The sequence below is a fragment of the Zeus faber genome, assembly GCF_960531495.2.
Source record: "Zeus faber genome assembly, chromosome: 8".
NCBI lineage: Eukaryota > Metazoa > Chordata > Actinopteri > Zeiformes > Zeidae > Zeus > Zeus faber.
This window is the reverse complement of record NC_137195.1, coordinates 6,898,274-6,914,718: the sequence shown is the minus strand read 5'-3', so window position 1 is coordinate 6,914,718 and position 16,445 is coordinate 6,898,274. Positions and strand designations below refer to the sequence as shown.

The 16,445-nt window shown below is 45.5% G+C and overlaps 1 protein-coding gene across 2 annotated transcripts in view; it reads right to left on the bottom strand.

Moving 5' to 3' along the window:
• Positions 1-1,357: 1,357 nt before the first annotated feature.
• crppa (CDP-L-ribitol pyrophosphorylase A) overlaps positions 1,358-16,445 on the bottom strand; it is a 36,796-nt gene continuing 21,708 nt past the window's right edge. For both annotated transcript variants that reach the window (XM_080004917.1, XM_080004918.1), the window contains 2 exons: positions 15,428-15,559; positions 1,358-1,593 (listed from right to left, as the gene is read on the bottom strand). In XM_080004917.1, coding sequence (XP_079861043.1) covers positions 1,489-1,593; positions 15,428-15,559 — 237 coding nt within the window. In that variant the 3' untranslated portion in view covers positions 1,358-1,488. The remainder of the gene's footprint in view (positions 1,594-15,427; positions 15,560-16,445) is intronic.

Genomic DNA, 16,445 nt, shown 5'->3' with positions numbered 1-16,445 from the left:
TGAGGAAAGTGGAGCTGCCCCCCCGCTAAGCACCGTCCTTAACGACTCCTCTGATGTGTCGGGCCGCTGACAGGCGGGCGGTCGCTCAGCAAAAAAAACTTAAGAGCACGTCAAGTCACACTCTGGGATCGGGAATCCACATATGTGCACGTGCCGCAGACATACAGTATGTGCATAAGCTTCATCAACAAAGTGCACTATAGTGAGAATTCTACACATTTAATGTCGCTACTTATTTATTTTGAGGACATAAATGCACTGCAAAAAGACTGAAATCAGGAGTAGGGGGAATCTCTGGCCGGCGGGCACAGCACGGCCCTCCGGTCACCGTTGCACGGCCCACCGGGCGTTTCCTTCACCTCACTGAGCGGTCACACTTTTTTCTGTTTCGAAAAACAATTTGCGAGACAAAATGATGAAACCTTACCTCAGGAAAACAAAACAACAGACTCATCTTCACTTCATCACTTACGATAGAATAACGCAAAGGCACGTCAGGTTTTACATCAAATTCACTCAGATTGAAGCTGCATCACGTAAAAAATATTCACAAATTACACATTACGCTGCCCTAAAGGAAAATTTGATTCATATAATTAAAATGTGATTAATTTTGCTTCCTACAAGGACACAGGAACAGATAAGAACAGGCGATCCATTCCATTTCCTGATGACTGGAAAGTGGCAGGCAATGCCGCACATGATAAAGGCAGATCTAAATTGCTTGAACTTGAATTAAACTTGAATTAAAGAAATCACCAAAACTTAAAAGAACATCACGAGGCCCGTATTATGCAAGACATTTTTATTCCACTTTCTTCGTCACGCCAAGGTTATCAAGGCAGATCTACGCCTCCCGGCGCGTCGCATACTAATGTTGGGCCCGTGCTGCAGCGTCATCGGGTGACGGGGACTAACACAACAGACCTGACGTTCGTATTTTAATGACATAAACATCACAAATTCCCCTGAAGATAAATGTTGAGTTCAGTTCCTCACTTCCATGTCCGTCTCGCCAGTGAAAGTGTCTTAGCCGAGAACGAAACCTTATTTCACCAAGTCAGACTTTCTGAATAGTGACAATTCTGGTTGGCTTTGGGTTGCACGGTCAGTGCAGGTTTGCTTGTTTGTAGATGTTTATATTTAGGGGACAAAGTTTGGGTGACATCAGACACACTGTACCACAACATGTGATGCCATTTCCCTTGTCGGAAAAGCGGTTGGAATTTGGGATCGGGACCCGGACAAACTGGCCTTCGGCAAAAACGAGAGTTTTGGTACAGAGGTTTACCGGGGGAAACCGAACTCGACGAGCCGCGGCAGCGGACGCGACTCGAGTTCCATCGGTGACGCTCACCCCTTCCACCCAAACCTCCACACGAGGCTTCAGGGCGTCCTGCGGCAGATGCCCGGGTCAGCTCTGCAGGGAGGGGTTCGCCGAGCGCGGGCCGGGGCTGGAGCTGCTGTTCCCGTTGGCGCCGGTTCCTTTCAGGCTTGCAACACCTGTCCTGCCAGCACTGGGTTCCTGTCCCGGATCAGTGTGGCCGCCAGCCCAGCCAGCCTCTCCACCGACCCACCACGGGAGCCAGGGTCCTGGGGGAGAGAAGGAGACGGATTCAACCGGGCTATTCCCTGTCACCAAATCAGGTTCCTCTGAGGTCGCAGAGGGACGGCGTGGAGATGAAGCCTGGTCATACATCCCATTCAATACTTGAACGAACCGTGGCACGCACGCACGCACGCACGCACGCACGCACACACACACACACACACACACACACACACACACACACACACACACACACACACACACACACACACACACACACACACACACACACACACACACACACACACACACACACACACACACACACACACGGCTGCGTCTTAGCTGAGCCAGCTTCTTCAGACACGGGGGCTGATTTTGTGAAAGATGTTTTGTCGTAACCTTCCGTGAAGAAGAGGCCATTCCAAAACCAAATAAACCTTGCATGCGAGGCAATCTAATCTTCGAAAAATTATATTTTCATTGTAAGAATCACAAATTCCTGGGTGAGGATTATCGTGATTTCAATGTTGTTCTATGGTTGGTTCAATCACCATGCGGAAGCAATTTCCAGCGTGTGGTGAGGATGCCACGCAGTTCCTTCTTTCCAATTTCGCCGTTACTGAATCGACTGGAGGGGTACATGGTGTTATGTCGGGCGGTTAGATTTCCAAAAGTGAAAAAAAAAAAAAAAAAAAAAGGCCGCTCAGCCTCGCAAAGATATTGTCACGTTACGCGGCCGGCCAAGCGTCTCCAACACGGATGGGCGAGAAACTCTCCGTGTGAATTAGAAGTTTCACTGAAAAGAACCCCGATAAATACGGTCTTTAACTTTGGACTTTTCAAAAGATTTTTTGCCATTTTTTTTGGTTGCCCATCCAAGAGGCACTCGATCGGTCAGAAAGGTAACAATGTCCACGGGACGCTGAGCGGCATTTTCACTTGTTAAAACTTTACGGCCCGACATAACTCCACCTATGTGAGTCCTGTGAAACCAACCGGCGGCAGCATTCCTGGCAGTTTATGGTGCATGATATTGGGCAGATCTGCACAAAACCACATGCAAGACGAAAATACTTTCCCCACTTTCCCCATTTGGTGGGCCCTTCTGGTCTGAAAAGGCAAACTTACTGTTGTGGTTGTTTTGCTTTGGTGGATGCCTCCGCGCCTGAGATACTCGCTCTCTCTTTTTAATTTTTTTTTTCCTCTTTGTTTTTTTTTGTTTTTTTTAACCCACTGGCTGCGCGGGGTACGTCTAATGGTTTTCACTCCCCTGCCTCTGTTCCTGAGGCCACAGAGACTCCCCACTTTGATTTAGCATCTCGCGGAGGCCTGTGAGTGACCTGCTTTCCATCTCTCGCAGACGCTGTCGTCCAAGTCGAAGTGGAACTGGCTTTGTTTTAAACGCCGGAGTGGATTTATGCTTTGTGCCCCGACTGATTTTTCTCTCATAAAAAAAAAAAAAAAAAAGGCATCGCGGATTTCAGCGACGGTTTCGCCACAGCGTTTGATGTTTCAAAACGCACAAAGAAGAAAGAGCGAGAAAAAAAAAATGCATAGCCCTATATCTTAAAAGGTACACGCAAATGAAAAGCGTCATGTTTGAGATAGACATCGGATAGGGATATTTAGGTTATGTTCGGGATATTTTTGTCAGCGCAATGGGGGGGGGGGGGGGGGAAGCGAGCCTTCAGCTCTCCCTTTGCAGTCCACTATCAAACACACTCATGCGTCAACACTTGAACAACTCTTAACAGCAATCAGATTGCATTATCTCCGCAAAGGAAAGTCCGCCGCTCTGACAGTCGCTCTCTGGTGGTTTTTCTGACCAAACTTTTGTCAGCCAGCTCGCTCGGCTATCAGCGAGCTCTCCGCATCCCAACGTGACGAGGTGTGAGAGTGACGAGCGCGGAGCCGGGGCCTGACCGTGGTTAATGCGAGCGCGGGGGGGGGGGGGGGCCGGGATCCAGAACTCCCGGAGCACTCCGCCCTAATCAGAACCAGCAGGGGAGGGAGTCGGATGACACAGACTTTCCACATCGACCGGCGGGGTCGAGATTTTGATGCAGACGCACGGCAGGCCTGATCGGCGGGAGCGGCTTCTCGTTGATTAAAGCTACACAGGAGGGACGAAAAAAGAAAAGGAAAAAAAAAAAAAAAAAAGATGTGATGAAATTAAAATATGATAGCCTTGAACGGGGCTTCTGAGGCGTCCCGAGCCGTTCCTTCATGCGCTTCTTAGATTTACAACTCGAAAGACTCCGACAGACGTCAAATGAAATAGAGAAGACAAAAAAAAAAAAAAAAAAAGCTTTCCTGTTTTCTTTATGGTGTAACCAGGATTTTCCTTCTTTCGGACTCAAGGAGATGAGCCAATGCATCTGTAAGCAGTCAACAGCAGAGAGCTGATAACAAACTGCAACATTCAAAACTGTTTACACATCCACCCCATTAAAGGAATGATCATAATAAAATTGGGGCCAAGTCACAAATCAAAGCAATTTAGCTTCTTTTCCAGTGTTTGCACCCCGAGAAACGAGATGAAAGCATTCCATCGACGGTTATCTAAAAGCGATCAGCCCCTCACACGGAGACTGCGCGCACGCGCACTCGGAGGCATCAGGCGCAGATCTGAGACGCATGCATGCGACGGGGAGGACCATCAGCCAGTCGCCACCCATGTGCACTGACGAGGAGCGCTGGGGAAGGCACAAGAGCAGCGAGCGTCTGGGGAGAATAGAAGACGACTACATCCAACAAAACCACAGCTAATGGCTCTATTAGAGGGCTTTTTTGTTACGCACAGAACAGAAATACACTTAGAGCACATGCGCGCACAAATAAGAAAAAGCGACTGAAGATCACCAGAGAGGATCAAAGTTTTAAGTCCGTCTAAGCTTTGGTGCTGAATTATTTCCACCAGAGATATGCGCTCTTTGAAGTATGAATCACGCCGCATAAAAAGGCATTACAAAATTAAATCAAGTAGTTGTCGGCACGCTGGTACACAAATACTTGACTCAGGCTCTTTATTGACTCGTGGCACAGCTTTAGGTAGTCACAACTCCCGCTCAACTCACTGTGCAGGAGAAATGCCAACCCCCCCCCCCCAAAAAAAAAGTAAACCCAAAACAAGAAAGGATCACGTTTCCAGATGACAAACAAAGTGGGCTTCACGCATTTGCATATCTAACCGCTTTCAGGCTGAAATCCATCTCGCTGCACTTCAAGGATATTCGCTGCTCCCTCCAGTGAGGATGGCCCCGGTCACATGCGAGCGCTTCCCCTCTCCCAGACTCGAGCCGCGCCGCAGCAGGTCGCCACCGCTGGCCGGGTCGGTGCTCTGATCAGCTTACTGTCCCTCTTTCCACTGAGGGAACCGTCCAGGACGCATAAAGCAGCCTGCTAATGAGAACAGTGCTGGCAGCCGCTGCTTCGGGCACGCAAATGGGAAGAGGCTGCAAGTGTGGGAACACACGCTATGGCGCATGAACACATGCGCACGGGGCATGGACTTCACACGCATACGTGAGACACTGCACCGCGAGCGCTCGTATGTGCGTGCAACCACACACGCTAAACACATCTTGATTATTTTTCCATAATCATTTTCTTCCATAGTCTTCCATCAGGGAAACTGAATCGGATGAGAAAATGACATAAGATAACCAGGTAAACCAGAGATTCTCTTAACCCTTCAGAAAAATAATTGCGTAATCAACACACACACACACACACACACACACACACACACACACACACACACACACACACACACACACACACACACACACACACACACACACACACACACACACACACACACACACACACACACACACACCCACACACACACACAGACACAGAGAGAGAGAGAGAGAGCGAGAGAGAGAGAGAGAGAAGAATGGGAATCTGATCCAGGAGGGATTTCCATGTCTCCAGATCTCCATCATCGTCACAAGCCTTTAACATGTCCTCCGGGGATGAGTCAGATGGTTTTCCACCGTCTCTGTCCCAGTGTCTCTCGCAGGGGAGATCGAGGACGGGGAAAACAGTTAGCAAGCGCTTAGGGCTGAAGGTTCCTCGCCATGGCACGGCGATGAGGCAAAACACAATTGCAGTGGGGCATTGGACAGACATGAGACAAAGGCTATGAAAAAGCAACGTGTAATTGAGCCGTTAGGTTGAAAAACACACTAAATTAGCATGATTGATTGTTATTTGAGCAAGTAGGCACCCCTCACCTGTCTACAATGAGAAATCACTCTTCCTACGTGCCAAGGACAGACATTTCGTTGTGTGCCAAAGTTTAAGGGCAGTCAACAGGAGGGTATTAAAAAAGAGGGAGGTTTTGAGAAGGAGATTTAACTTTGAATTTTATACTGATTGGACGTGAGTGAACCTCACTTTCCACTTCTGGATGATTAACTATCGTAATCATATATCTTAAACTTAAAGGTTTTGGCTGCCAAAAGTATCATCATTTATTCACATTAGGGGAGGGACTGTCACCGGTAATGTGTGCTTTAATAAGGAAAAGTGGCACATTTCACTTCTGAATCAAACGCTTTTTCCACTGACAGGACAAGTTCTGCTGCATCGATTAGTGACACATTCATCCCTTGGTGGCCTATACGGCCTTTATATAGCTTGATGGATTTCATGCCGGAATATTGTATCTGTCAGCAAACAATGTGTGAGCTGGTATCAGGGGAAAAATATCTTTGGATGGAGGTCCTAGGTGTAGACAGTACTGGGTGGTACTTGTACCATTGTTGCAGTACGTTCACGGATTTTCCACTTACCGCTCCAAGAGGATGAATTCCATTCCAAGAGACTATTGGTTTTTAGAATACGATATAATAGAACTGCATTAAAACGTAAACAATATAATACATAAATAATCATATGATTGCTTGGAAAGTTCCTAAAACGAATATGCTCTCAATCAGCCCCACGTGCACGCAAACACATGCAACCGCCGCACAAAACCCTTGTTATTTCAAACTGCAACCACCAAGTTTACAGAATGGCACTTCAATCATTAGCTTCTATTTTTGCTTACTGTTTAAAGGAACGATTTTGACAAGCTGAGACGCAACAGGTCTTTGAAAAGGGAGAGGGGAGCGGAGATGAAAGCGTCAGCAGACCACACAATAAGCTGTCCTCAAACTAATAACTCTTACATGCCCCAGATGCAATCAACCTTTCCATCTATAGAAGAGTGCACCGCCGCGTACCGCCACACACGGCAGGCCTGCTTTGAAGCTCAAAGTATTCGGGCAATTAGGACTTTTAGCAGTGACAATTTGCACGCCTCTGTCATCCTCCTGAGATCCAGAACCCCGGGGACAGCTGCCGCCGAGGCCTCCCACCGCCGCTCCCTTCATGACGTGCCAACGGCTCCGGGTCCTAATTGAAAAACAGCTTGTGGAAAAGCTTGATGGAGTGGGTTGTTAGAATTACACCGGCTACCATAACCAAAATGGCCCAGAACGATTTTATCGCCCCGTTTTTTTTTTTATTATCCAAAAGGTTTATTGTCACCGCATTTTTCCCCCCACTGACACACGGTTGGGATGCAGTGGCGGTACCAATCATAGTTAAAGCAATAGCCACTTGAGGGCAGTATCATAACTAGCACGACCGTGAGACATTTTTCTCTCTCATGGGAGTATTTGAGAGAACATATAACTACCTAAAACGAACCGTATATAACTTTTCATATTGACTTACTTTTCCCAAAAAAAGGGTGAAGGAATCGCTCAGTAAAATCTCCCCAAATGACCTATGCATCAAGTCCCAGAGTGACAATAGATCTGAAAACACCTCGTGCTTTGGTTCAAGAGAGCGTATAGAATTTCGTGCCTTCTGACAGCCGTCCCTGAGTGGGTATTGTAGTCCTGCTGCCCTGCCTCCCTTAGTGTCTCACTGAAGACAGGCACTAGCTGGGGGCTAGACCGAGATGGGAGAAGGGCCGAGTGGGTCCAATTACTGGCCGGCCCGAGAGCCTGAGTAGAACCCCAACCATAACACTGCCAGGGTCTAATGGAACCCCCTGATTGTTTCTCTAAGTTCCAGGAGTCCGTCTAATAAATTGGAACAAAAGTAAGGGAGAAAGTAAAGAACCTAAAATCTGTTTAAAACACTACCGCCCTACCTTGCCAGATTTCACAGTTGTTGCAATAAAGGCCAGAGTAAAGGTTTCACGCGCGTTGATCCATGCACTTTTAATATTTATTGCTGGGCTCACGGTCTAAACAACTCCCTCATCAGGGCATCCGTCTCACTTAGAACTAAACGGCAGCAATAAATATGAACATTGCTTGGATCCAGGTGTGTGAAAATTGGGGAGCGACTGACAGCGAGATGTAGCTCGTATTTCCTCGAGAAAATTTTACCTAGGGATTGGGGTTTTATTGAATTATGCATGAGGTATTTAGTGCTGTTGCCTGGATGTCTGTATTATAGATACCCTTGTCATTTCCACTCTGTTTCCAGTCCTCTGAGAGACATCATGTGTAGGAAAATGAATATGTCTTTTGGGCTCCTCCATCCCAAACTACTTTCGTGCGTTTAAGTACTCTTTCCAGCCATGGAAAAAAAAAAGAGCGCGCACACACTCTCACGATGATAACTGCTTTTCAGTCCCCATCGACAGAACAATTGCTGAGACAGAGCCCCGGTCATGGTGCGGTAAGTAATGCAAGTTTCCAAAATATCTTGCACGGGGGCTTCCAGTGAAAAACAAAACAATTTGTTGGGCAAGAAAGACCCATGTTTGACTTCTCCTTCCGTCTCGTCTCTTGAGGAAAGAAAAACTCAACGGGAACGGGACGCTGGATACTAGAGATAACAGGGGGCCTGCGGTTGCCGGTGGATCCTCTCTGTGAGTACAGTGCCTTTTCAACAGCCTCTGCTGAGTGATGACTTTGTTTGAATTTTACCCACCGACAGACATATCTCACAACAGTAACAAGAACAATGGATCTTTAGTTGAGGAGGTATGGCGGGATTTATGTTCCGAGACATACCAAAGTCACAAATGCGGTGAGGGAGACCTGCAGAACCAACACAAATGAACACACAGACAGGCACACATACCAGTAATGCTTCATTTGCTTATCACACTGGGTCATTTTCTTCTGCAAATCCATTAAATCGAGACGTGGTTATCTCAGGTCAGGTGACGCTCCAGTAATATGTCAACACAGAAAACTCATCACCTACAATGCACCTTGGATTTTAACGGCATACATCCTGGTCCCGGATTAGTGTCCTCACCCTGACTCTTAACACAAGCACAAGTATGTAATCAGAGGAACTATCTCCCTGAGGCCAAACATACAAACATAGGTGCAACATGGTGTTTTTATACTGCTGTCCAAATAGCCGCTCACCACAGACTAAACAGCATGGGGGATGTAAAAGCGAATGGGAAGTTTGGTGGGTGGCAATTGGAAACGGTTAAGAAAATCATTTTTACCCAACACTTGGCTATTTAGGTGTGATTGATCACACCTAAAGTGATGGTTGGTTACTTCCCACCCTGGCTAGCAGAGTAGACAAACTCGCCACCCACAGCCAAAAAGTACAAGTACCTGTGGACTAGAGGTATTTTCTTACCCTAAAACCTGCACATGATACACAACCACATTCCACAGCAATTTTCCACCACCTCAAAAAACACAAGAATCACAAGGAGAGGTCCTCCTAAGAATGAAAGTGCAGGCCGAGCCAGGAAGGTAAAGACTAGAAAAACACTCCTGATGAAGCCAAGCCCGTAAACTAAAAACTTAATCCCTGTAGAGCTGTTCTCCCCACAAGATAACCCAAGAGCTGGAAACTCAAACCAGCTCTACGGTGGGTGGTCACAGACAACTCAAACCCAAGTGGTACAGTAAAATAAACACCCGCATGCGCTCCTTTTGTGCTGTTATTTATGCCTGATTGAATGTTTACAAACCAATTGCGAGGACTCTCATATTGATCTTCCTCAAAGTACAAATCCTGTTTGTTTAATGCTCCGGTCTCGGAATGTCATTTCCCCCAATCGGCTGGGAGGGCCCGAGCCAAGTCATATCAGCGCAGCGAGTGTGTCCGCTGGTCTTTTTAATCTTAAGAAATCAAAGCTAAGTAAACACTGCGTTGGTATGTCTAATTCCTTGCGCCAAACTCCGGTGGTTGAGTTTCACACATACCGGCAAACATCTGGCTCATTCTTAAGCGCTGAAGATCAAGCTTGATATCATGCACATGTTGCTGCGGTGCGAGTCGATTCCCAAAGCTCTGACCTTAGCGCTCCGCAAATACATCACCGAGGAGGGGCCCCGTCCCCGAGCTTCTGTCTGGATGAAAATGCCGAGGCTCTGCGGCGGGAGAGCCTGGGAGCCTCTCCGATCCACATTTTGAGGAGCGTCCAAGATTAGGTTAAAAGACGTTGTTAACAGAGAACCAAGGGCAATACTGAGGAAATTGGGGGAATGTGTGTGTGGGGAATAAACTGTGAAAGTAATGTGTGAATTATTGGAAATCGTAAGTCTGATGCTAAGTACACCCAAATCAGCGGAGAAGTACAGAGACACTTCAGAGATTCCGGCATTCCAGAGACACTTGTTGGCGAAACTGAGCCTTGTATTGCACCACGTCGCATCTGATCTATGTTGGTTGCCTTAAACCATTTGATTTGGTGATTCATTCTCCCATACCTGCATCCACACAACAAGTTTATTTTGGCAATTCAAATTTCGCTGAACTTGAATATGATTTTTGTAAAAAAAAAAAATAATAATAATCAAAAACAGGATTATACTTCATGGGGGCTGAAATGCCACAACACTTCAGTTGAGCATAACTGTTGGATTTAGTGTGAGAAAGGACGGGAGTGTGCTGAAACCACAGAGACGGCGGTCGCCACTGATCCGCCGTGACCCCGGCCAGGGTGCAGATCCATGGGTGTCACGGCGAGAGCTTCCCTGGGCCGTGTACGGTTTCACCTGTCTGCCTTTCGGAGCTAGATCCAAACAGCCAGAGGAGAATAGACCTATAGAGGGGACACACACACACACACACACACACACACACACACACACACACACACACACACACACACACACACACACACACACACACACACACACACACACACACACACACACACACACACACACACACACCTCCCCTCCTTCTTACTCTTTTCTTTTCTTTCCGCACGGCTAATCTCTTCTCAGGTTCGGGACTACTAGTCGGAGCTCTTTGAGTAGGAGGAAACGCTGGGTTGGGTAAACATCAGGGCTCTCACTGCACGGATTACAACACCCATACATCACCGTGACAACTAGCTTTTCACCGGCTGACAAGTCGCCAGGACCCTACGCAGGGTGTGGATCCGGTGACACTTCCTACTGCTTCAGCAGCTCCCGTCGGCCCACACTGTCACCATTTCCACACCAGTGGCTCCAACACCAGATAATAGCAGGGTAGGCTCCTGCCAACTCTCACCCCCAAATCTTGCCATGGGTCAGGGGAACACACCTGAACACACCTTGTCACATCATTGTCAATCTGTTGTCGTCCTCGGCGTGATCGAATAACACGACTGCACCAGGGGTATATGAGAGGGCTTTGATCACATTGCATTCGTTGCCGAATAAAAAAAATACAATAAAAAATCAGCTATGTTTGATTCAAACTGAAGCCCAAAATCCGCTGCTTGGTGGTTGCTGTGAAGCCACATTCGTGCACCGTTTGAAAAGATCCACTCTACATGAAAAGAGACCCTTGTTAACCCACCCAAGGAGGTGGATAATTTCCAAGGCTTTATACTTAGATAAGATAAACGATAAGATAAAAGACAAAACAAAATACAATAAATATCCTGAAGGAAAGTGCTATGCCAACAGCTGCTCAAGAAAACACACAGTTGCAAAAGGTGCATAAAAAGACTAATAATAAAAGTAATCAAAAATAGATGTTAATCTTTAAATAGTTTTGAATAAACATACTGTATGTATGTTAATACAAATTAATACAAATCTTACATTGTACAGTCATGTTCTGTTAACAGAAGTGACTGGCGAGCAAACGCAGAAGCTGTAATGATTTTTTTGTCCTTCACATTTCATCTCACGGGTCTCCCAGAGAGTAGGTAAACATTTCAGCACAGAATATAATTAAACTTGACAAAATCTACATACAGATGTCAGTGGGGAAATCAGACAAGCCGCTTTCCGCCTTGTCTGATGTGGCGTTGAGGATATTTGAGAATGTATTTACCATTTATTGTTTGTTGTTCATTATCAAATTACAGCGTTCCTACAACAAAAATAGTGTCCAAGGCAAAAATAAATAATCACACAAGGTACAAATAGACAGTCTTGTATACAGACAGCAAAAGAAGACAGAGTGGTTTTCTGATCAGTAACGAGAATAAATGTTATGTGATTATGAGTTATTTGGAAATTTCCCATTCTGCTATAAAAAAATAAAAAATAAAAAATAAAAAAAATAAAAAGCTGTGGCCTCAAAGATAGGCGGCCTACTTTCTCAGTGCATTGAACTAGCAGAACATTTCGGAATGACTGGATGAAATGTTGACATCTCACTTTTTCATCTCACACTTCTCAGAATCAAGAACCAATGACTTGATTGTCTTTTCCTTGAAGAGAGCAAAAACAAAACCTTAAATTATTCTGTTCATATCAAGTGGAAACTATGACGGCCGAGATTAACTGCAGTCCTGCTAATGGAGACTGGTGCTGAAAGATTGGAAGTTAATGGAAAAAGGAGACAATTCTCAATCAATATTGTCAATTTAGTGTCTCAATATGGCTAAGTTTACTTATTCTAAAGCTGCATCTTTGTTGTGACTTTGAACAGTATATTTCCATAAAGAGGATATTAAGGCTTATGGAGGGGTACGTTTGGGGGAGTTGTTGCTTTATGCTTCTGCCCACATAATGAATAACCATGAAAACCTTATCATCAAAGCCAGCAGGGAACATAAGCACTTAAGCACCCTCTGCTGTATGTGCATCAAAAACTACATTTACCTTTCCTCTAAGGTTTCTGGACGTAATATTTAAAGTCCCATCTCTGAACTGGTAGATAACCAAAATGATAGTGTAATTATGGACTGGGTTTAACCACAGCTTGTACAACTGTGTTTTCAGTCTTATGACACACACACACACACACACACACACACACACACACACACACACACACACACACACACACACACACACACACACACACACACACACACACACACACACACACACACACACACCCTTCCCAATGGTAAAATGAAGCAGTGAATGTTTACAAACACAACTTCCAGTTCCTTTTGCCAACGGAAAAACATGTATGCAAGAAAAGTGAATTTAAGGTTCCTTCCCTGAACTTTTTTATAAACAAAATCAGTGAGATTTTAGGCTCCTTTCAGGTTTCCTCTGGGAAGAGGATGTGAGGCATCAAAACAGGAAAACGCTGGTTTTCTCCCTGCGGGGACAGAAGAAAATCTCTGTGTGGAGTCTCCACAGTGTCAGTCTACCTGTTAGTCGACTTCTAATTTCCTACAACTTCTGATGAACGCATAGCCACAGTGATCTTTTGCTCAAAATTATATCTATTGTACTTATACGGAGCAAAAATAAATATTCTCAATTCTATAAAAATATATAAATAAAAAAGAATGACAGAGAGGTTTGAAAAAACAATGTCTTTGCCAAAGGCTGCATGAACATTGACTTAAAATAAAACAAACTAAAAAATAACATCATTAAATGATGGGACAATTATTTGTTGTGTTTGGGTGGGTTCTTCTGCATAAGGACAAAAGGCTTAGAGAGAAAGGCATTCCCAACATTGTAGCTATAATATTTATCCAATAAGGCTGGTTAGAATATTTCTTTAACTCCTGGGGATAACTAAAGCTAAAACTATCAGTGGTACATAATGTAGTATATTCATCCACTGTCTGTTCTTTAATGCAAATAAGACAAATAATACCTGCGCAAAATTTTTAAGTGTGTAAGTCATATCCTTCCACAATACCACGTGCCAGACGGAGGAAGTGTTGGCAGCCACCTTGACATGAATAAATAAGGCCATCTGGGAAAAGTTATCCTCATTAAAACAAAACTCTCACGCAGTGATTTATGCAAGGTCTGATTCTGGTGCTGCGCTATCTCATAACGCTGAGCATTCATCACGCCGAAAGCCATATTATCTCCGCTCACTCCCTTCCCCTCGCCTCCCTCGTCTCACAGGAATCTGGGGGTAGGGTGACTAATTAACAGCATTAGTCTTTGTAATTCACAAGGAAGAACTGTGGGTGTGCAATATCCGACAGCGGAATCAAACTCACATGTGCCTCGCCGCCGACAAGCCGAGCCACCTCGTTTAAACTGGGCGACACCGTGAAGCCGAGTCCTGACGCATGTTTGCCTCTCCGACCACAGTGGAAAACAGGACTCTCCGGTCTCCAGTTCATCCGATACATATTTCCCCACAGCAACATTCGCAAAAGAGTACATAACAGCAACCTGCGTGAATCTTCCACTGCCTCGGGTGGTGAGGTTTCACCATCGGTTTGTGAGGTGATGTGACTGCCAAGAAGAGTCCTCATTTGTCACGCAGCTCTGGGCAGTCACAAGCGTAAATCATGAATAACACAATAATTTGTCCAACAATATGTGGAATATTGGAAAAAGTGCATGTGGCAAGTTCTGCCTGTCACACGCCACCCAAGTGGCGTTTTCAGGGCCCTACGGCACAGAGATACAGAGGACGATGGGTTGTACACACCATTTTATTGCAGAGAGGAGGCTGGGTGGAATCAGATGGAACATGTCATGACGCGGCTCTATCCTGAGTGTGTGTGGGGATGGGGGTTCTACCTACTGCTCATTAGACCGACCAGCGAGCAGCAGGTATGCACCCACTCTGACCCAATCACCTAGATCCAGGTCAGGTGTGGCTGCTCAACCCCACACCACAGTGCATTTCTGTGCAAATGCGTGCAAAAAAAACAAAAAAAAAAACAACGTTGTGTTGACTCAACTGCCGTATTGCAGCACATGTTGACATCTTTGATGATGCAAGATGAATTGTGTCACTTCCATATAATATAAAAGAATGACCCGATTTATAGATTCCAAGTTGACGATGAGGACTCTTAGTCTTTAGCGGGCCAACCTCAAAACCACAGACAAGTCACATGACACCGGGCTTGACCATGACTGCCTTCAGTTCACTTCCCAAGCCACGACCAATGCATTTAAATATTGTTTAAAATTTTCATTTAACGTCAATGTAATGTGCGACTTGGCTCAATTATGGCTATATTTTGTTTGTATGAAATTCCTTGGGCAAGCCACTTGATAAGCCCCCGAGCACATGTTGTATCGAATTTTCCGTTGTACTCTATTTATTGGAATGTTTTCATTTAGTTTTCATTCTGTTCTATCGTTCAACGCTCCACTACCGGTCCACTTCAACTGCCGAGTATTTTTTATGTGCAAAAACTAAACGAGAGACACAAAGACACAAACTCCTCCCTTGCATTCAACAGCAATCTCAATCCAAAAAACTCAAGTTGACATCCTGGAAATATCGTCGCACACATGCACGCAGACACCCCCATGTATGTGCACACACGGTGATGCAGAAAGAGGTGCGACAGTGGACGGGAGCCTTGCCTGACACACAAACTCATGACTAGGCATGAGAACAAGATGGTAAAAATCAATCCCTCCCCATTCTGACTTTAACAAATGTGCATTTCAGGGGAACACTGAGCAACACACTGAGCGATACATCAGTGAGATGAGGAAGAAAGCAAAGGAAAAAAAATAAAAATAGAAAGGCGCTTACCTCATTACGACGAAGCTGGACGCCGTACAGGAGAATATTCCGGAGTCTCACCGCCGACGCCAGCTCCATTATCGCCGCCGGCACTGCCCAACTCTCGCTGACGGACGGGCAATCTGAGGCGTTCAAAAGCACCTATCAAAACAAAAGCCGCAGCGCACAATCACATCACACGCGCCATAACTGGGGATCTCTTGGTAGGTGAGCAATTACGGCGCCTTCGGAGCAATTACAGCTCTTTGTTCAAGCACACGGTCGAGTGCGTTGTAACTTAATAGATCTGTTTATTTAAGGTTGACAACGGGGATTGAGAGGAGCGTGCGTTGCTGTGTTGGGAGTAAACAGACAGTTGATACATCGCACTGTCAGGGAATATACAGTATTCTGCTATAAATCCTTCAGGCCTCGGGGGGCCATTTTCATTCATGGGCTTCAATTAAGAGGGGAGGAACCAGGCACATTGGTTCACATTGCTCGCCCACTGCCTCCACTGATCCTCCTCAACGTCTTGGCAACAGAGGTTTTGCACAATCAGCCTGCTGCAATTATTTTGTCACATACATTTTAATAAATGCACGCAGGCGAAAGGCAACAGTGACGGGCCGCATATCAAATGTGTCAAGACATCTGCTCTAAACGTGTTATTAGAACACTTTAGCTTGAATATATTACCCAATCAGCCTCTCAGCTGTCATCGTGGGCTCGGGTTCAACATGAAGATGTTATTCACTGCAACAGGAGGTGTCAAACCTCCGTGAGCAGTTAAGCATTCTTCAATGATGCTGGTCTAGGAAGGCTGAAGGGGTTCTCGTGGCTCCCGAAGAGGAATACTTACTTTTCACTTTGATTTAAAGCTATGATTCAAATTTAAGAACGTCTTAAAGCAGCATCGTGTGAGTTTCTGTCTCTGCCAGTTGCGAAAGAGTTATACAACATTTCATTCAAAGTTCAAAATAAATCAACCCAACTCCCTCAACCCAGCTCTATTTTCCTTGTCCATCAAATATCGCTGTTCCAGCTC